The following is a 21,434-nucleotide window of genomic DNA, read 5'->3' on the forward strand; positions in this document are numbered from 1 at the left end:
ACTGAGCACACTGGTGCTCCTTGGCCTGGATGCAGCCGTGTTTCCCTGCACTGGGGGTCCCTGGAATCACCCCTGGGGGTGGCATCACAGGACACCTCCGGGCTCCTGTGAACTCCTTGTGCCAGAGGGAACAACGAGGCTTCTCCAGTGAGGGATCCCCGGATGGCCCAGGGAGAGCAGGTAAGGCCACGGGAGGAGGGATCCATGGGTGGGTGGCAGAGTGGATGGAGGGATGGATGGATGGATGGACAGACGGACTAACAGCAGGATAGATGGGTGGATGGACAGATGGACAGACTAACAGCAGGATGGAGGGATGGATGGATGGCAGAGTGGACGAAAGGATGGGTGGATGGAGAGATGGAAGGAAGGACGGACGGACTAACAGCAGGATGGATGGAAGGATGGATGGACAGACGGACTGACAGCAGGATGGATGGAAGGATGGATGGCAGAGTGGATGGAAGGATGGACGGACGGACAGGATGGACAGACACACCGACCGCTCCCGCCCGGTGCGGGCTCAGCCACACGTGACAGCAAGCCCCGCCCCTCACCGCCAAAGGGGCGTGGCCTCCCGCGTTGGTGGGCGGGGCCAGACGTGACGCCACGCGCGCCGGGCCAATGGACGCGCGTCTCGACGGGGCGGGCGCGGCCGCCATTGGCCGACGGTGATGTCAGGGCGGCGCTGGGCGGGACCCGGCGGGGCAGAGCGCGGGGCGGCGGAGGAACCGCGGCTGCGGAGCGGGACCGGCACCGAGCGGGACCGGCACCGAGCGGGACCGGCACCGCGGGGACACGGGCAGCGGTACCGCGGGGACACGGGCAGCGGTACCGCGGGGACACCGGCGCTTGGCGGGGGCACCGCGGGGACACGGGCAGCGGTACCCTGGGGACACGGGCAGCGGTACCCTGGGGACACGGGCGCTCGGCGAGGGCTCCGGCCGGGCGGCAGCTCCTCTCCGCTCCGCGCCTTCCCGCGGGGATCCGCTCCGGGGCTGTGCGGGCGCTGCGGCAGCTCCGGCGCTGCGGCAGCGGGAGGCGGGAGGAGCCCCGGCCGCCGGGATCGTCCTGCGGCTCCCTGCCGAGTGCCCCTTCCAGAGCGTGGCTCTGCCCCCGCATCCCCCGGCTCAGCCCCGGGGTGTCCGGGAACAGGCGGGGACAGCTGGGGTACGGCGGAGGCTGAGCCTCGGCATCTGTTGGAGGGAACTGATGGAGCCGCGGATGCGGGACCCCGCGGAATATCGCCTTTCCTCCCGTGTGTTTCAGGTGAACGGCGAGTTCTTGGGAAACCGCGTTAAATCCCTGGCTGTCCAAATGCCAGCCGCCACCCTGCAGCCCGCCCAGCTCCGTGAGTAACCTTCACCGGGGCCCTGCTGTTACTCTGGGTAGGAACTGTGCTCGCCTCGTGCTGCTGGGTGAGAAATTCTTCTGGGGGAGGAGGACGGCAGTGACACTCGAAGCGTGTTCTGGCAGAAAACCCGCAGGAGCCTTCCTTCAGGCTGGAATTCTGCAGAGGGACGGTGCCGCTGGAGGAAGTGGCAAAGCCCTGGTGGCGAGAAGAGCTTGAGCGGGATCATCTCTAAAAGCCAAGTCCTCTCCTTTTAGTGTTCCTTCAGCTCATCTGGTTTTCCCTCTGCCCCGTCACATCTGCGGGACAAGATGCGCTAAGGGAGGAAAGCTCAGCTCCTGCCCCTGTGGCTGCCGCACCTCACAGCGCTGGAGAGGAGCAGAGCCCGAGGGAATCGCGGCCATTCCCAGCTCCTGCCGTGTCCCCTGCTCCGTGTCCCCTGTCCCCGGGCGCTGCTTGATGGGGCTCTCTGCTGCAGCAGCAGCCTCTGCACTCGCGGGCGGGCGAGCGGGGCTGGCACGGCTCGCTCCTGGATGCTGGGGAGGCCGTGTGGGATAAGCTGCTGGCAGAAGATCCCTCCTGGAGCAGCTGCTGGCTGCAGTCCCAGCGAGCAAAGGGTCAGCGGAGCCTGTCCTGCAGCATGACTTCCACGCTGGAGCAGAAGGAGACCCCGCAGGCCAACGGGGCCGTGGTGGCCGGGGACTGCCTGGGCAGCCCGGAGCCCGCGGACTTGCTGGGCTCGGAGGGTCCCGCGGTGGAGGTGGTGGTGCTGGAGTCCCGTGCCAACGCCAAAGGCGTCAGGGAGGAGGACGCGCTGCTGGAGAACGGCAGCCAGAGCAACGAGAGCGATGACACCAGCACGGAGCGGGGCCCCGAGCCCGCCTCGCCGCTCAAGGAGACCTCCTTTTCCATCGGCCTCCAGGTGCTCTTCCCCTTCCTGCTGGCAGGCTTCGGCACGGTGGCTGCTGGCATGGTGCTGGACATCGTGCAGGTAGGATTGGAGCTGCCCTGGGCTGGGTCTGCTCCCTGCACACCAGGGCTGGGGTATAGAATGGGTAAAGGAATGGGTAAAGGGATCCGGGGCTCGTTCAGCGGCAGGGAGAAGTGGGAAAACAATTCCTTGGGCAGGGGGAGATGAGGAGCTCCTCCATCACCCTGTCCCCACCCTGCCTTTGGAAATTAATCTCAGTTAATTAAAGGAGATGGGAGGGATGTGTGGGATGAATGAAGGAGAGGACACTGGCTCAGAGGAGAAGCTTCTGCCTGGGAACTGAGAGCAGCACTCTGTGCATCACAGCTGGATCCCTTCCCTGGCTGCTCCTGGTGACATCCCAGCCCCAGGGACTTCCTCCTGTCCCTTTCCCACCTCTGGGGCTCGCTGTGCCGTTCCAGGCTCGTGCCAGCCAGGTTAATGTTTCTCTCAGTGTTTGCCAGCCCGTGTGGCTCATTCCAGAGCTTCCTGCACCACTTCCTTGTGCTCTGCAGGCAGCCAGGGATGACAGGGCTAATGGAGAGGGCTGTGGGGCTGAGTTTTAGGACAGACCAGTGAGGAGGCAGCTGGCAGTTACCTCTGGATGAGCACCAAGGTGTTCCCCATGGCAGGTGACACTGTGGGGACGTGCCAGCCTGCTCGTGTTTCCATGTGGGAATGGAGCCTTTGCAAACTGAGGCTGCTGTGCTGCTCTCCACCACGTTCCCCGAGCGTGCCTGGCAGCAGATCAGCTTCTCCTTTGCCCTCAGTGCCGGGCTGGGCACAGCCTCCCATCCCAGAGGCACCAAACTGGGTTTTTTGGCGCTCCTGGGATGGGGACTCGGCCATTTGGGAGCTGTGGGCAGCCAGAAACGCTCTGCTCAGAGCTGCTGTCTGCTGGGCTGAGGTAAGCAAGCGCTGGTGGTGTGGGCAGAGAGAGGCTCCAGTGTCAGCCCCGTGTGCTGCTGGCGGCTGGGAGCTCAGAGCAGGGTTTTTTTGGGATTTGTGGGTGGCCAGGCAGACACTCCTCGGGCTGTCCTGCCCGGAGCAGCCATTTCCCTGCGTGCCTTTGAGCTCTGCTCATCCTCCTGGCCTCTCCTGGTGGAACCTGCCGGGAGAGCTGGGGAGTGCCTCCAAACAGGAAAGGCTGCACGGGGGAAATTAATCCAGATTTCCCAGAATCGTGGTTTGTTGTTTTTTTTTTTAAATAAAGACATTTCAGGCATGTTTTCCCTTCACAAAATCCCTGCAAACTCGTGCCTGCCTCCTCTGGAAGTTCCCCAAAGTGATTTGAGCCCAAGTTAAAGTTTTTCCTGGAGCAGGCACAGCCCTTGTGGCCAGGCAGGGCTGGGAGGCTGTGGCTGTGTTCTCCTGCCTGGATTATTACTGCCTTTAGGAATAAAACTTGGTAATTCCTGTTTCCCGCAGCAGCTCAGCGTGTGGCTGTGCTGCCAGCAGCTCCAATTCCCTTCAGCCTTGGGATTAACTGAGCCACAGGCTGGGGAAGGGGGATGATTCTTCCAGAACCTTCTCCAGGTCCAGTTCACCCCTCCAGTGGGGGACACTGGGATCCTGAGCACGTCCTGGAGGATCCTGTCTGCTCTGTCTGCCTCCCTAAAAAACAGCTTATTTCTGGATTTCTGTGCTTCTCAGAAGGGCTGTCACAGAGGTTTTAACAACTCCATGTCCTGAGCTGAAATTCTTATTTCCTCTTTCCCTTTTTTTTTGGCCTTTTTTAGTTCAGGGGTGGACATTTTTTTTTATTTTTTTGTTGTTTTTTTGCCTGACCTCCCCCAGCAGCCTGGCTGTGATTGTCCCCATGCAGCCACACCGTGGGCACTGCTCTCCACAGGGAGTTTTGTCCCCTGCAGGAGCCACCAGCACCTCGGAGCCCCTCACAGCCTCCCAGCTGTTGTATAACCTCTCAGATTAAGAAAGCTGGCAGGAGCCCACGGGTCCTGCTCTTTGCTGCTGAGCTCTGCAGAAACCTCCTCGTTTTCCTGCCCCACAGATGCCTTTTCTTCCTTTCTCCAGGAGCAGCCCTGCCTTGCTCAGGGAGGCTCCAGCCTCCCCTAAAGCCTTATTTCCACAGCCAGGCTTGGGGCAGGCTGATGGAGAGCTTGAAGTGGTCCCTGATCCTGCCCCTGGAGCTCTGCAGGTTGTGCACAGCCAGTGATGACAATGGTGAGGTGGCTCTGGTGACACCCAGCTGGTCCTGGCTCCTGCCAAGAGGAGCTGGGCTGAGGCCTGACCCTGAGTAAAACCATCCCAGAGCCTCCTAAAAATAGCCCGGGGAGAGCTGAGCTGGGCTCAGCTCCTGGAGGAGCCTTAAGGGAGGCACAGCCTGAGCTGGGTGAGGAATTTCAGGTTCTTCCCTCAGCACTGAGCTCAGATCACAGAGAATCCCAGAACTGAGGCTGGGAAATCCTTCCAGGGTGGTGGAGTGCCAGCTGTGCCCCATCCCCACCTTGTCCCCAGCTCTGAGTGTCACCTCCTTGGCCACCTCCAAACCTCCCTGGGTGGCCTCAGGAGCCTCATCCTGCAGCAGGGAGCCTCGTGGTTGTGAAATAGCTGAGAGATCTTTTCTGTGCCCCTGAGAGTCAGCTTGGTGTAAAAACTGAGAGGGTTTGGGTTGGAGGGACCTTCAGGCTCATCCCATCCCACGGCAGGGGACACCTTTCCTCATCCCAAAATGCTCCAAGCAGAATCCAGCCTGGCCTTGGACACTGACAGGGATGGGGATCCACGACCTCTCAGGGCCTTACCAAGCTGGCAGAAACACCAGGAGGATTTTTATTACTGGAAAAAAAAAACAAAAAAACAAAAAAACCAAACCTTTCCCTTTGAGGAAAAACGACCCCGAGTTCATCCATCTCAAACTTGCCTTTTGGTGACTTTTCTCCCCCAAGGGTTTTTCAAGTGCAGCTTGAAGCTGGTGTCACAAAGCACCAGGAAACTGCAGCTTGTTGGCTCAGGGCTGAAGGGTGGAAAAACAAACACGACACAACTCCAGTCCTTCCTCACAGGGAGCTGTGGGGCAGCTGGATGGATATTTGCTGATGCCTCTCCTTGTCCTGGAGAGAAATCCCTGTCCCTGGGGAGGGTGGCACTGCCATGGAGAGAGAAATCCCTGTCCCTGCTGAGGGTGGCACTGCCAAAGACACAAACCCCTGTCCCTGCTGAGGGTGGCACTGCCATGGAGAGAAATTCCTGTCCCTGGTGAGGGTGGCACTGCCATGGAGAGAAATCCCTGTCCCTGCTGAGGGTGGCACTGCCATGGAGAGAAATTCCTGTCCCTGGTGAGGGTGGCACTGCCAGAGACACAAATCCCTGTCCCTGGTGAGGATGGCACTGCCAGAGACACAAGTCCCTGTCCCTGGTGAGGATGGCAGGGAGAGAAATCCCTGTCCCTGGTGACCCTGGCAGGGTGGCACTGCCATGGAGAGCTCTGTGAGGGCTGGAGCCCGGCACAGGTGACATTTGCAGGTGACATTTGCAGGCAGAGAGCTGCACAGTGGCTGAGGTTCAGCACATCCCCAGCTGGGATTCCTGTGCTCTCAGGGGAGATTTTGGGCACTGGCACTAAAAGCAGGGCACTGAGGTTTGGGTAGCTCACAGGGGTGTTTTTAAATGGCATAAAAATCCTTTTTTCCTTTAGGATTTTGGAGCAGTTTTGTGTTTTCAGCTGCTCCCCTGCCAGGCTGTTTTTATTCCCCTGCAATTACTCTTTGGGTTTTTATTTCCCTAAATATCCCTGGCTGCCTCTGTCCCTCAGCCCAGGGCAGCTGGAGAGGCAGAGGAGTTGGGAAATGCCTGAGTTCACACAGGTAGCAGGGAAGGGTGGGAGATTGGAATAAAAAAAATATATATATATATTTATATTTGCAAGACACACACAGAGAGGAAAGGCTCTCAGCTGTGACTGACCAAACTTCAGCACTCAAACCTGCCAAAAACTGCGAGTATTGGGCAAAGCCTCTCCCTCTTCCCCTGTTTTGGCCTCTGGGTGTGTAAACAGTTTGTCACTGGTGACTCTTTGGGGGGATTTTTCACTGAAAGTTGCTGGCTCAGGGCGGGGTTTTATTTTTTCAGCTCAGCAGCATCGTGTGGTCACTGCTGCAAATGTCAGGAGTGGGAAAAGCACTGCAGAATTCCAGCTGTGGCAGCAGGGAGGGCACTGGGATGTCTGCCCAGGTGTCGGGGGTGACCCTGAGGGGGTGACACCGTTCAATGATTTAATTTTATTTTATATGCTTTCACCTTGCAGCACTGGGACGTCTTCAAATACGTGACCGAGGTGTTCATCTTGGTTCCTGCTCTGCTGGGCCTCAAGGGGAACCTGGAGATGACCCTGGCATCCCGCCTCTCCACGGCTGTGAGTGCCCAGGGGGCTCGGGAGGCCTCACTGGGGGGGTTTGTGTGAGGCTGGGCAGCTCAAACCCCCCAAATTCCCTGTGTGGGTGAGGACAGGCCCCAGAGGCAGAGGTGGAAGGTGTTTTCACCCCGCTGGGCTGATGGGATTGGAAGGATTAATGGTCCTTAAGCTTTGCTGACAGTTCAGTTCCTGCTGCTGGGGCCTGGGGAGCTGGGCTGGGATCCAGCTTTTCCAGCAGGAGTGTCAGCAGAGCAGGCTGGCAGGGGCCAGGAGGGAGCCTGGGGACAGCTCTGAGGCAGGGAGGAGCTGGCAGGGACATTGATGGGCTCTGCAGGGGATGGAGAGCACAGCTGGGCTGGGATCCTGCTGGAATTCACCCTGCTTCCTGGGGAACAGGAGATCCCTGAGGATCCCTGAGCATCCCTGAGGATTCCTGAGGATCCCTGAGGATCCCTGAGCATCCCTGAGCATCCCTGAGGATTCCTGAGCATCCCTGGGGATCCCTGAGCATCCCTGGGGATCCCTGAGCATCCCTGGGGATCCCTGAGCATCCCTGGGGATCCCTGAGCATCCCTGGGGATCCTGGAGCATTCCTGAGGATCCCTGAGCATCCCTGAGGATTCCTGAGCATCCCTGGGGATCCTGGAGCCTTCCTGAGGATCCCTGAGCATCCCTGAGCATCCCTGGGGATCCTGGAGCATCCCTGAGCATCCCTGGGGATCCTTGAGCTCCCTGAGGATTCCTGAGCATCCCTGGGGATCCTTGAGCATCCCTGGGGATCCCGGAGTATCCCTGGGGATCCTGGAGCATCCCTGGGGATCCCTGGGGCTGGGGCAGGCTCTGGCAGCTCCTCAGAGCACTGTGTGATCACAGGAATTGCTCTGTGTCTCTCCTGGAGCTGAGCAGGGACCCAAACCCTCTCCTGGAAACAGGGACAGGGACACTCCCTCCTTCTCTGCAGCATCCCCAGCCCGATGTCCCTGTGTCCCCAGGGGCCTGGGATCTTCCACCTGCAAGGATTTCTGTGCTGATGCTCCCACACCCCCAGCAGGTGCCTCCAAACAGGGAAAGGGTTTCACTTTACCTTTAGATGTTTTGGGAGGTTTATCTAGAAGGTTCTGTGTTGTTCTCATTGTCACTGGCCCAGCAGCAGACCCACGGGTGGGCTCCAGGGGTGTAACTCAAAGCTCATCTCACTGGCCAGGGGCCAAAAAGCCCACCTGAACTGCTGAGTGCTAAAGGGACAGAACAAAGAAATTCCACACCTTTCCAGGTGTTGGAACAAGTAGATTTGTCTCTGTACTGTGCTCAGCTCTGCCTTTGGTTTTGCATTATTTTCCTTCTTTATTACAACCTTTTTGATTTCTCAAGCCACGCTCGATGGTGCTAATTAGGGTCTCACTAATTGATTTTTGCCCTGTCTGTGCCAGCCTGGACCCTCGGAGCTGTGGGTAAACCCACCCCACAGTTTTCTCTGCCTGCTGCCAAGGTCTGGATCCCTTTGGGATGGGAATTCCCAAGGGGTGGCCCTGCAGGAGGCTGCCTGCTCCTGGGCACTGCTGCTGTTCCTCATCAAGGAGCCGCTTGGGAAGTGCTCAGTGAGGAGGAGGAGGAGGAGAACAAACCCTGCTGGGCTCCTTCCCCTCCTCTGAGCCCTGCCCTGGCTGCAGGAGGAGGCACAGAGCTGCAGGGGCTGGATCTGCTCTGCCAGCACCTTCTTCAGGAGGGTTACAGTGGCAGGGATGGAGGGGAGGAGAGACACTGACACCATCTGCCTGGACTTGGGCAAAAATTTCATTCCGCCCCACACACATCCTTGTCACTAACGTGGAAAGACACGGATGTGATGGATGGGCTAATTGATGGGTGAATAATCAGACTCAAAGAGCTGTGGTCAGTGGTTTGATGGCTCTGTGGAGACCAGTGATGAGTGGGACCGTGTGATTTAACATCCTCATGTTAAGGTGGACGCTGGGGCTGTGGCCAGGCTCTGGGAGCACAGAGCAGCTGGGGCAGCTCCAGGGACTGAGGCTGGGCTTTGTTCACCCCTCACCCTGGGAAACAAATCCCTTTGTTCCAGCTCCCTGCCCATTGTTGGGATCAGGACAGGACCCTCGCTGTCCCGGCCACAGGGACCTTCTCCCTGCTGGCCCTGGCCACCTCCAGGGGGACAAAGGCAGCGCTGGCACTCCTGTGTCCCCTCCTGGGGCTGGCAGGGGCAGTATTTTTGGCAGAACCAGCCCGTGGCCAAGTCAGGAATGCAGAACTTTGCCCTGTCCACCCTGGTGGCTGCAGGAGGGTCACGGGGACACCAGCACAGGGAGCTCCTGTCCCCAGGCTGACCCTGGGCTGGCATCAGCCTGGCTTTGGCCTCTGCCTTCCCTCCCGTGCCTGTAAAATCATGGAATCACGGCATCATTGAGGCTGCAAAACACCTCTGGGATCATCCCAGGAGCTCCCTGTGCCTGTGGGAGGAGGGTTTCTGGTCCCAGGTCTGTGTGGGGAGCTCCCCGGGGTGGATCCCAAACTCCCCCCTCAGAGAAGCAGCCTGCAGTGGCTGCTCACACTTTGGCTTTCTCATTAGTGCTGCTTTTTTCAGGCACCTCAGAAATTCCTTTCACAGTGAAGAGGCAGAACTCCCCCCTCAGTTAAGGGATTAAAATCCCTGTTGCCCAGTGACTGCACGAGGTTATGTTAATCCCAGCCTAATTGCCATGTGGCTGGAATTTTAAGGTCAGGCTTCATATGGAGCTCAAATTCCTGAGCTGGATGTGCTGCTCCAGTCAACTTTTTATTAGTTTTTTCCCCCCATTCCTTCCTCCTCTCTGCCCAGAATGATTTGCCCCAGAGATGGGGGATCTCAGTGAAAGGAGCTGCTCAAAGCAAGGAGAGCAGGGGAATTCATTAATCAATGATTTCTGGTTTTCTTTTCCCCTTGAGAGGAGGAATTTGCTGCTCTGCTGCTGTGCACAGGTTTGGTGCTCCCAGGCAGCACCTCCAAGGTGCATTTCCAGTGTTTGAGCCTCTCCCTTGTTCAGCCACTTCATCAGCTTCTAATGATGCAAATGGGATGTAAATTTATCCAGTCTTCCCCATGCAGACCCTGGAGGTGGCAGGGAGGAGCAGAGCTGGTGCCCTGCAGTGATTCCTCTGGAAATTTTTGGGATCCTTACCCCAGGAATCAAAGCAATTTCCATCTCCTGGTCATCCCACCCAGCAGCCCAGGTGCCAGGTGACCCCTGTGGCACACTGCCCTGTCCTCCCCGTGTCCCCACGTGGCTGCAGCGCTGTTTGCTCAGCTTTTCCCAGGAGCAGGAGGCTTTGCTGTGCCCCACGTGCTGCTGCTCCAGGCCGACCTGAGCCTCTGCACCCCGACCTGAGGGGCAGCTTGACCCCAGCCAGGGCCAGCCCTGCTGGGAATTCCATGAAAAATTCCGGTTTTGGCTGCAGGGACACTCGCTGCTTTCGCAACATTCCCATGGGATTTTTATTTTTTTTTTTTTGGATTGACGTTGATTCCCCTTCACGCTGCTTTTCCTGCTGGTTTATTCCCCTGGCAGGGCTCAGGGTTTGGGGTCCTGTGCTGCTCCAGGACACAGGGTTTGGCTCTCAGCAGGTGTCAGGGGCTGTCAGCCTTTGATGGGGTCTCGTTTCCTCCCGCAGGCGAACATTGGCCAGATGGATACCCCCAAAGAGCTCTGGAAGATGATTACAGGGAACATGGCTCTGATACAGGTCAGCAGAGGGAAGGGGAGTATTTACAGCTGGGGCCAGCCCAGCTCTGCACGTGTGGGGGGTTTAAATTCCTGGGATTTGCTCTTTGCTGTCAGTATTCTGTGTCTGAAGTGGCACCTCTGTGGCCCTGCAGGTTGGACTGGGTGTTTCCATGCTGGGTTCTGATCCCTCTGGATGGGGTTTCCCCCACCGGATAAAATCATGGAATGGTTTGGGTTGGGAGGGACCTCAAAGGTGATCCATCTGCTGTGGGCAGGGACACCTGCCACTATCCCAGTCTGCTCCAACCTGGGCACTTCCACCCGAACCCAGACCCTAACCATCATTTAATTCTTTTTAATTGAGCACTGTAAAAATAACTCAAAAGATAAATAAACGTTACTGTGATGATCTGTGTCCAGACATCGAGAATTTTTCTCTCTCTACATTATTTTATTCCAAATGGCCTTCAAATCACAGGAGAGGGTGATCCCAGTTCATTTCCTCTCTTTTCAGCCCACGTTGCTGGATTTCTGAATCAGTGTTCCCCCCAGACGCTCCTCTTCTCCTGCAGAAATCCAATCCACTCACTGTTCACACAGATTCTGGGTGAATCTTGTCCAGAACTTCTCAGGACACCCTCTCCCCGCAGCCTGGGCCGGTTTTGGTGTCTTGGTGACACGTGTGCTCTCTGTCCCCAGGTCCAGGCCACCGTGGTCGGCTTCCTGGCCTCGATCGCTGCCGTGGTGTTCGGGTGGATCCCAGACGGGCACTTCAGCCTGGCCCACGCCGTGCTGCTGTGTGCCAGCAGCGTGGCCACGGCCTTCATCGCCTCCCTGGTGCTGGGTGAGAGCCTGGGACCCGGGAATCTCACCCCTTGGAACCCTGGGCACTGGGGATTTCACCTCCTGGAACCCTGGGCACTGGGGATTTCACCCCTTGGAACCCTGGGCATTGAGAATTTCACCCCTTGGAACCCTGGGCACTGGGGATTTCACCCCTTGGAACCCTGGGCATTGAGAATTTCACCCCTTGGAACCCTGGGCATTGAGAATTTCACCCCTTGGAACCCTGGGCACTGGGGATTTCACCCCTTGGAACCCTGGGCATTGAGAATTTCACCCCTTGGAACCCTGGGCACTGGGAATCTGACCCCTTGGAACCCTGGGCACTGGGAATCTCACCCCTTGGAACCCTGGGCACTGGGGATTTCACCCCTTGGAACCCTGGGCACAGGGAATTTCACCTCCTGGAACCCTGGGCATTGAGAATTTCAGATTTTCTGTGCAGACAGAAATTTTAGACTTTCTGTGCCAGCAGTGTGGCCACTGCCTTCACTCCCTCCCTGGTGCTGGGTGAGAGCCCTGGGACCTTGGGCATGGGGAGTTTGAGATATCCTGTGCTGGCAGAAATTCAGATTTCTGTGCTGACACTGTGCCAGTGTCATTGCCTCTCTGGTCCTGAGTGAGAGTCCTGGAAGCTTGGGCACAGGGAATTTCACCTCCTGGAACCCTGGGCACAGGGAATTTCACCTCCTGGAACCCTGGGCACGGAGTTTTAGATCTCCTGTGCTGGCAGAAATTCAGATTTCTGTACCAGCAGTGTGGCCACTGCCTTCATCGCCTCACTGCTCCCGAGTGAGAGTCCTGGAACCCTGGGCACTGGGAATTTCACCTCCTGGAACCCTGGGCACAGGGAATTTCAGGCTTTCTGTTCTGACAGAAATTCAGATTTTCTGTGCTGGCAGAAATTTAGATTTTCTGTGCTGACACTGTGCCAGCAGTGTGGCCACTGCCTTCACTCCCTCCCTGGTTCTGGGTGAGAGTCCTGCAACCCTGAGCACTGGGAATTTCACCTCCTGGAACCCTGGGCACAGGGAATTTCACCTCCTGGAACCCTGAGAACTGGAATTTCAGGTTTTCTGTGCTGGCAGAAATTTAGATTTTCTGTTCTGACAGAAATTCAGATTTTTTGTGCTGACACTGTGCCAGCAGTGTGGCCACTGCCTTCACTCCCTCCCTGGTTCTGGGTGAGAGTCCTGCAACCCTGAGCACTGGGAATTTCACCTCCTGGAACCCTGGGCATTGAGAATTTCAGATTTTCTGTGCAGGCAGATATTTAATCTTCCTGTGCTGACAGGCACTGACCCCTTAGAAAACACTGCCCTTGAATTGAGGCGTTAGAAAAGGACCCCAAAATTGACAGATGGCCAAAATTGAGATTATGGGTGTGCGGTTTGGCTAGAAGGGTGTGATATCAGAGAGTAGGAAACTTAAAGTTTAAGGTGTGTATATATATATTTTTATATTTAATATATATATGTGTATATATATATATTATATATATTAGTGATATTATAGATATTATGTGGTAAGATGTTCTATATTACATAGTAATATATACTAAATTAGTATAGTATATTAATATATATTATACTATAAATAGTGTATATACTGTAATATACTATATTATATAGCATATTATTTATATTACTCTATATTACTATAACATTGTACTAATATATATAGTAATTTTTATATATAGTAATATGTAAAAAACCAGAGGGAAGTTTTAGGTCATAGGCTAAGTCCTTTTTTCACCTTCATGGGTCTAAGTAGTATTTTGTAATTTGATAAAATACTCCAAACGTTGCAGACCGCGGGTAATTAGTTATTCAGTTAAAAGCAAAAATAATTTAGGTGTCATTTCATAATTAGACAGTTTGTTCTTAAAAGGCTTTGTAAAGAAATAAAGACAAGGCCAATCTTTTAATTTGTTAGCTGCACTCAAAATTTGTAAGACTGTACTATAGATAAGAACTAATAAACATCTGAGTCCAAATATAAAACACCATCTTGGGCATTTAATCCCAACTCTAAAAAACAAACAAACAAAAAAAAAGATAAAAAACCCAACAAATTTAATAGTGCCCCATGTGAGGATCAAACTGATGACCAGTCTTGTGTGCACCTCTTCCTTGGCCTTTTCCTGAATTTTGGGGTGTTTTTCCCTCTTTGTGGCCGCAGGCATGATCATGATCGGGGTGATCATCGGCTCCAGGAGGATGGGGATCAATCCTGACAACGTGGCCACGCCGATTGCTGCCAGCCTGGGGGACCTCATCACGCTGGCCCTGCTCTCGGGGATCAGCTGGGGGCTCTACAAGGAGCTGGGTGAGCAGCACAAAAGCCTTTGGCCCTTGCTGTGCCTTCCTCTGCTCCCATCCTCTTCCTCTGCGCTCCCTGTCCTCGGGCTCTGGGTGGGATTCCTGCTCTGGAGCTCCCCCAGTTCAGGATCTTCTCCCTGCCTTGTGCACCTCACCTCTGCAGCTCAGGGAGGTGTTGGCCCCTTCCAGGTGCTGGAGCAGTGGGAAAAGGAGGATTTGGGTTCCGTCTGCTGAGCTGGCAGCTCCAGATGGGGATTCTCAGCTGCAGCTGGAGAACTCCAGATTTTCTCCTCCTTCCTCCTCCTCCTCCTTCCTTCCTTCCCTGGGATGTGGGGCTGTGACTCAGCCAGGTTCATCCAGGGGTGAGGAGAGCAGGAGTTGAAGAGATCTGTCTCAGATGTGCTGGTGACCAGATCTGAGTGTTTCAGCGTCACCCCTGCGGGCACAGCTCACCCTTTGGGAGAAAGAACCACCACAGAGTGGTCCTGCAGAGCCAAGCCTGATTTTCCCTGCCCTTCCTGGAGCTCCAAAGGACTCGGCTTTGATTCCTCTGCTTCTCCTCCCTCCTCCCAGAGAGCAAAGCCTACGTGAACCCCTTGGTGTGCGCCTTCTTCGTCTCGCTGCTGCCCATCTGGGTCATCATCGCCAAGAGGAGTTCTGCCACACGGGAGGTGCTCTACTCGGGCTGGGAGCCCGTCATCATCGCCATGGCCATCAGCAGGTGGGGCTGGGCCCGGCCCCAAACCCTCCCCGGGCTGGGGATCCCAGGGGGATTCTCCTTTTCCTCCTGTCGGGATTGACACACGGGAGCGGCGGCTTTGAATTCCGACTGGGTGTTGATTAATTCTTTATCCGTATTGCAGTCTTCACGAGTCTAACTAAGGGAGGTGCCTCTAGGTCTCTTTTTTATATTAATCCAAGGTTGTTTATATTAATCACCCAATAAGGAGGTGATACCTTTATTATTTACACTTTTAACCCAATAATTGACCACTCAAGTCCCCCAATGCAGACCTTTTCCACTCAATTAGAAAAAAAACCACCCAAAACCAAGAGGAAAAAGGTCTTAGACAGTGCCTCACATCCTCCGTTTTGCCCTATATATATTACTGTACACTAAATCCCCAAATTTTAAGTTTTTCACCCTGTGAGATCAAACAATTCCACTCAAACCACACCCCCATCATCCCACTGAGATTGGCCACAGACTTTGGGGGTGTGGTGGTGACGTTCTCCCCCTTGGACGAGGCTGCAGCAATAAATAATCCTTTGGGAGGTCTTTGGGGTGGTGCCATCCCTGTCCAGGTCCAGCACTGACCTCCCCATCTCCCCCTGCAGCGTCGGGGGCCTCATTTTGGACAGGACGGTGTCGGACCCCAACTTTGCTGGCATGGCGGTTTTCACACCAGTCATCAACGGTGAGTCCTGCCCCACCCCTGCAACCGGCATTCTCTGGGATTTCAGCGCCAGAATTCCCTTTTTTAGGCTGCCAGGAGCTGCACAGGTTTGGCTGCTCCCGTGCCACCCTTTCAGGTGAAAGACCTCTGAGGCTAATCCCTAAAAAAAACCAACATTTTTGGGGACTTCTTCATTTCCTTAGCAGACCAAAAGCGACTTTTCTCTCTAAAAGAACTAAAGACTATTTTATAGGTGGTAAACTGACCCTGAAATCGTCACACCTTATTCCTCCTGTCTGATGGAACACCCCCATCTTCCAAACTATTTCCCTCGTGGCACCTGGCAGCACAAAGATCTGTATTTACACCTTAAGAGTCAGGAAATCTGATTGGTTCTGGTGTAAAGATTCCACCTCCTTTCTGCCTGATGAACCAGGAAAACTCTTTTTTTTTTAAATTGCTTTGTTTTCCAAGAGGTGGAGTTAATTCCGAGCCCAGTGCATCTTGTGCTGGTGGCTTGCACAGTTTCACGTGAAAAAAATAATGGTTTTTGCAATTCCTGTGTGTGTTTTGGTGCCTGACTCATTATTTTTGTTCTGTGTGGTTTTTTCACCCTGAGCTGCAGTAACAAAACTGCTTCAGCTTTACTCAGGGGCTGTAAATTTTGTCCCAGCCGCAAAATCAGAATTGGGGTGAGAAACAAGAGTGTCCTACATAATCCCAGAGCTGCTGGCTGCTGAGAGGAGCTGCTGGAATTGCCTGGACCGTGCCCTGAGCTCTGTTTGTGCCCTGCAGGTGTGGGTGGCAACCTGGTGGCAGTGCAGGCCAGCCGCATCTCCACCTACCTGCACATGAGTGGGGTTCCTGGAGACAGCCCTGGGACGGCCCCTCGGAGGTGTCCCAGCCCCTGCAGCACCTTCTTCAGCCCAGGTACAGCTTTGGGGGGCAGGGCTTGGTGCCAGCTGAGCTCCTCGTGGTGGTGGCTGCAGCTTTGTCACAGCTTTGTCACAGTTTGTCACAGCCCAGGGGGCTCAGCCCTACTCGGGGCAGTTCTGGGCTTGGTGTGGGGCTGGTGTCTCCTTTGTCCTCTGCTGGGTGGGGAAATGTGGAGTGTCCTGAGCTGGAAAGGACCCACAGGATCACAGGAAATCCTTCCAGGATGGTGGAGTGCCAGCTGTGCCCCATCCCCACCTTGTCCCCAGCTCTGAGTGTCACCTCCTTGGCCACCTCCAAACCTCCCTGGGTGGCCTCAGGAGCCTCATCCTGCAGCAGGGAGAGCCTCGTGGTTGTGAAATAGCTGAGAGATCTTTTCTGTGCCCCTGAGAGTCAGCTTGGTGTAAAAACTGAGAGGGTTTGGGTCGGAGGGACCTTCAGGCTCATCCCTGGCTGGGTTGGAAGACACCTCCAAGGTCATTGAGTCCAACCCTTAAATCTCAACTCAATTATGGCCCCAGGGATCATCCAGTGCAGCTCCTGGCCCTGCACAGACACCCCAAAACCCTGCCCCAAAATCCAGCCAGCCTGCAGGCTTTGGTGAAACTTCTGGGGTCTGGCCCAGACTTTGAGACCCCTTTGAGTTTCCTTGGGGCTCAGTCTGCTGGAGAGAGGGATGGCTTCCATCCAGTGATCCAAAAAGTACTTTTTGTAGTACAGAAATAACAAACAAAGCAGCACAAGGGGCAGAAGGCACGAGGCCGAAGGTGGAGTTTAGAGGCACAGAGGGGTAGTTAAACACCCCGCTGTGCTCTCAGGGAAGGGTCCAAGGGGGGAAAGAAATTAAGAACATTAAAATTACACCAAAAATTAACCTATGATAAGACAGAGAACAGAACTTTCTGATAACAATTAGCACAGGGAGAGTGTCCATCAGCCTTCTGCTCGTGGCACTGAGGAGGAGGTTCCCTGAGGCATTTTCCTTTTCTTTCCTGAGGAAACTGCTCTGTACACTTTGTGTCACGGAATCACCGAGTGCTTTGGGTGGGAAGGGACCTTACACCTCACCCACCTCCCTCTATCCCCCAGCTCCTCCTTGGCCATTCCCAGGGGTTAAATCTGGCCTCCTGTCCCTCTTTGCAGACGTGAACTCCCGCTCTGCCCGTGTGCTCTTCCTCCTGGTGGTGCCCGGGCACTTGGTGTTCCTCTACACCATCCACTCCATGCAGGGGGGACACACCACGCTCACCCTCATCTTCATCGTCTTCTACATGACAGCAGCGCTGCTGCAGGTGAGCTGGGGAGCCCTCACCGGGGCTGGGCTGGCTCAGGGGACACTGGGGTCACCGCACAGGGGACCTGCTCGGGTGTGGGGACATCTCCTGCCTGCCTGGGACATCCCTGAGTCGCTCCTTGCTGGACACTTTGGACACAGGATTTCTCCATCCTGCCCTTCTTTTTGGGGGGAGGGTTAGAACCTGCTTTTTGGCTCTTTTAATTGCATTTTGATTGCTCAAGTATCCCTCCTGATCGGTTCTGGGAGGTGATTTGCGAATTTAGTGATTAAACAAAAGGATGTGGGATTTTGTGCCCTGTGCTGCCCCTTTCCCCTGGCAGCTCCTGGAGCTCTGGGATGACTCTTGTGAGGGACACACAAAACCAGAGGCTTGGGAGGATCCTCTGCCAATTTTGTCTGGTTTTAAATCCCAGCATGAGCCTCAAGCTTGTCCTGCTTCAAGCTGAAAATTCAGGTGCCAAATGGAGACTTTTTGATGGTGAGGTGCCAGTTTAAAAACTGGGTGGTGAGACAAAGCTGAAGGAGGACAGGCAGAGGAGACAGATGATTTGGGGTGCTCAGGGAGCCACTGAAACTTTCCAGCTCCTCTTGGAGCTGCACTTGCTGCTTTGGGGGTGCAAAACTGGGGAAGGCAGCTCCAGCTCTGTTTTTTGGGATGTGGCTGTGCTTCCCTGAGCCAGGCAGGGCTGGTCTGGGATCCCAGGGCTCAGGATTTGTTTCCCTGAGCCAGGCAGGGCTGGTCTGGGATCCCAGGGCTCAGGATTTGTTTCCCTGAGCCAGGCAGGGCTGGTCTGGGATTCCAGGGCTCAGGATTTGTGTTTCCCTGAGCCAGGCAGGGCTGGTGTGGGATCCCAGGGCTCAGGATTATGATTCCCTGGGCCAGGCAGGGCTGGTCTGGGAATTGCAGGGCTCAGGAGCTGATTTGGGAATTCCAGGGCTCAGGATTTGTGTTTCCCTGAGCCAGGCAGGGCTGGTGTGGGATCCCAGGGCTCAGGAGCTGTGGCTGTGGTGGCTCTTGCAGGTCCTGATCCTGCTCTACATCGCAGACTGGATGGTGCACTGGATGTGGGGCAGGCACCTGGATCCTGACAACTTCTCCATCCCCTACCTGACCGCCCTGGGGGACCTGATTGGGACAGGGCTCCTGGCCCTCAGCTTCCACGTGCTCTGGCTCATCGGGGACCGCGACTCCGACGTGGGGGATTGAATCCTGCTGCTCCTCCTTCCTTCCTCCCCGCAGCTCCTCCTCCTCCTCCTCTTTGTTCTTCCTTTCCTTCCCTCTCCTCCTCCTCCTCTCTCCCCCTTTGATACTGGATCCTCATTATTTTCAATGGGGATTTTACGTGGTTTATATTTCAAGCCGAGTTTGTACAGAAGATCTGTCTACTTTTAGGGAGGACAAACACAAAAAACCACACACACAAAAAAAAAAAAAGGTGTAAAGAGACAATCACTAAGTGCAATTTTCATAGCAGTTGTGTCTGAACCGAGGCTCCAGTGAAGCTGCTGCTCGGCCAGGTGATGGGGAGCTCCCCCTGCCCACCCCCTCGAGGTGCAGGGCTGCTTTATTTTTTTCATTTCATAAGCGTTTTAAACCCTGCAGGGCTTAAAAACCACAAACCTCGGGGTGCTTTGGCACCTCCTGGCCAAGTACAGCCTCCTGGCTGAGGGACCCCTGCCTTGGCTCCTTGAAGCTCCCACCTCCACAAACGAGGAGGGTGGTGAGGAAGGCTCCTGAGTTCACCCAGGGATGTGAGGGAGCTCATTTCCAGCCCCAGCTCCTGCCTGGGCTCTGCTGGCAGCTTCAGGCTCCCTTTTTCCACCCAGCCCAGGCTGTCTGTGCCCTGCAGAGCCCAGTTGAGGTGCTCTGAGCTTCACCCCGAGGGGCTGGGAGCTCTCCCCACCATCATCCTCCTCTTCCAGCCCCAGGGATCCTCTGCAGGAGCTGCTGGAGCCCTCTGGCTCCTCGTGCTGCTCCATTTTCCTGGCTCTGCTCAGCACAGCTGCCCTCCCCAGAGGGCTGGAGGGACAAAGTGCCCCTGGGTTTGTGTCCCAGGAGCAGCATTTTGCTGGGGGAAGGATGTCCGTGAGCTCCATGGGATTTCTCTCCCTGCAGAGGTGCCAAACAGCTGGAAATGCAGGCACAGCTGGATGGCTGGAACCCTGTGGCACAGGAATTCCTTTTTTTCTGGTGTAAAAGCTGGGGTTCAGCCCAGCTGAGAACCCAGGAGAGGGTTCCCTGCCCTGCTGCTTTTTGTGCTGTTCACATCAGGGCTGGCTGCAATTCCTTCTCTTCCCCTTAAGCCAAGCTGGGAGCAAAAAAAAAAAAAAAAAAAAACAAAAAACCAAACCCAGAGCTACTGCACCCAGATGGGCAAATCGAGACCAAAGTTAGTCCAGGGGGATTGTCCCAGCCCAGGGGCTGGGTGCAGAGCTGGGACAGCCAGAGATGGTGCTGCTGGAAAAAGGGTCAGGATTCAGGAGTTGTGGGAATCCACAGGAGCAGCTGGAGCCAAAGCAGAGCTCTTGGCTGCTCCAGGCCTCTCTGGAGCTGTGGAAGCCTTTCCCTGCTGCTGGAGGTGTGAGAGGCAGGGGTGGGCTCCAGGCTGCTCCTCCTCAGCCCCTCAGAGGTGGTGTATTTTTTGAGATGATTTCCCCCTTTTTTTCCCTTGCTAATCCAACATCAGGCTCCCTCCTCCTCTTTGCTCCGTGTGTGGGGGCAGCTCTGCTCCTCCTCTCCCCACTCTGGTGACATTTCACAGATCTCCTCTGGCCAAAGCTGTGCTCAAAGTAAAAAGAAAAACCCAACCACAAAACCCACCCTGTCCCTGCTGTGCCCTGAGCTGCCAGCCCAGGGACTTCTGCAATATTTTATGGAATATTCTCAGCTGCTCACCTGATTTTCTCTGCCTGATGTTGAGGAATAAATGCAAGATTTCCTTCCATTAACACTTCAGCTTTTCTGGGTATAGGGAGAAACTCTGCTGGCCTTTCTGGTGTCACATCACCACTTAATGTCCCAGGAGAAGGTTCCCTGGAGGAGGAATCTGCCTCTCCTGCTCGGGGCTGGGGGTGGTTCTGTACATTAAATATGGTCAAAGGTGTGCTTGGGGAATGGTCAGGGAAGAATTTAATTTAAAACTGAAAAAAACAAAGCAAAACAAACCTCTTCCCACTGGTTGCACTCCAATGCATGCCTACTCTACAGCTGCCTGCAGATAAAAAATCCTGGTTTACTCTTTTATTAAAGGAAAAAAAAAAAAAAAAGACTGTCTTAATTATTTATAGTTCCTATAACTGACAGATGTTGACCTAATGGATAAATTATATTTGGTTAAATAAAGATGACATTTATTTATGTGGACTGTGGTGTTTTGTTTTCCCTTTGGGTTGAAGGCCCCTGGCAGGTTTTGAAGCTGATTTGAGCTCGGGCTGAAGCTCTTTTGGAGAGGAGAGTTACGAAAATCAAACAAATTGCTGGGCCTGGAGCAAACTGGGCTCGCTGTGAGTGCCCATGACCTTGGCCGTGCCCTGGGGCAGCTCCTGGGGGCTCCCAGCAGGAATCCAGCTGTTTGTTCTCTCAATTCAGGGCCCAGCTCCTGCTCCCCGAGAGCTGCTGACACGTGGCCTCTGCCTCTTTCTCCTCGTTTTATGGAACAAAAGGCTTCTGCACCTTCTGGGGGGCAGAAAATTCCCTGCAGGAATTGGTGTGTTCCCTGCAGGGCTGTGCCCAGGGCGGGATCGTGGTGCAGAATCCCAAAGCAGAGCCTTGGGATTGGGGGGAGACCCTGCTGCTTTCACACCTTGGGGTGAACATCGGGGTGAATGTCGGGGTGAACATCGGGGTGAATGTCGGGGTGAATATCGGGGTGAATATTGGGGTGAATGTCGGGGTGAACATCGGGGTGAATATCGGGGTGAACATCGGGGTGAATGTCGGGGTGAATGTCGGGGTGAATGTCGGGGTGAATATCGGGGTGAATATTGGGGTGAATGTCGGGATGAATATCGGGGTGAATGTCGGGGTGAATATCGGGGTGAATGTCGGGGTGAATATCGGGGTGAATGTCGGGGTGAATGTCGGGGTGAATATCGGGGTGAATATCGGGGTGCTGGGGCCATACCCCGCTCTCCTGGGGCTGGGGGTTGTGTTGGCATTTTCTCTTTGGGGGCAGGAGCAGCGGCTGCAGAACAAACCCCTGGGAGAAATCCCAGCAACAGGGGAGCCTCG

General features: G+C 55.1%; 1 protein-coding gene across 1 annotated transcript; it reads left to right on the top strand.

The window, feature by feature from the left end:
• The first annotated feature begins 1,188 nt into the window (after positions 1 to 1,188).
• SLC41A1 (solute carrier family 41 member 1) lies at positions 1,189 to 18,502 on the top strand. Its single transcript, XM_066335536.1, has 10 exons — positions 1,189 to 2,342; positions 6,589 to 6,696; positions 10,360 to 10,431; positions 11,112 to 11,256; positions 13,437 to 13,583; positions 14,150 to 14,297; positions 14,915 to 14,994; positions 15,769 to 15,903; positions 17,050 to 17,198; positions 18,225 to 18,502. Exons 1-10 carry the CDS (start codon positions 1,992 to 1,994, stop codon positions 18,408 to 18,410), a joined length of 1,521 nt encoding a protein of 506 aa, XP_066191633.1. The 5' UTR covers positions 1,189 to 1,991; the 3' UTR covers positions 18,411 to 18,502.
• The last annotated feature ends 2,932 nt before the right edge of the window (positions 18,503 to 21,434 follow it).

Source organism: Sylvia atricapilla, chromosome 25, assembly GCF_009819655.1.
Source record: "Sylvia atricapilla isolate bSylAtr1 chromosome 25, bSylAtr1.pri, whole genome shotgun sequence".
NCBI lineage: Eukaryota > Metazoa > Chordata > Aves > Passeriformes > Sylviidae > Sylvia > Sylvia atricapilla.

What these genes read in the sequence shown, in the direction of transcription:
- SLC41A1 (XM_066335536.1), top strand. Translation starts at nt 1,992, where the DNA reads ATGACTTCCACGCTGGAGCAGAAGGAGACCCCGCAGGCCAACGGGGCC. An exon ending in CATCGCCTCCCTGGTGCTGG is followed by an intron (nt 11,257 to 13,436) that starts GTGAGAGCCTGG and finishes TTGTGGCCGCAG; the next exon opens with GCATGATCATGATCGGGGTG. An exon ending in GGGGCTCTACAAGGAGCTGG is followed by an intron (nt 13,584 to 14,149) that starts GTGAGCAGCACA and finishes CCCTCCTCCCAG; the next exon opens with AGAGCAAAGCCTACGTGAAC.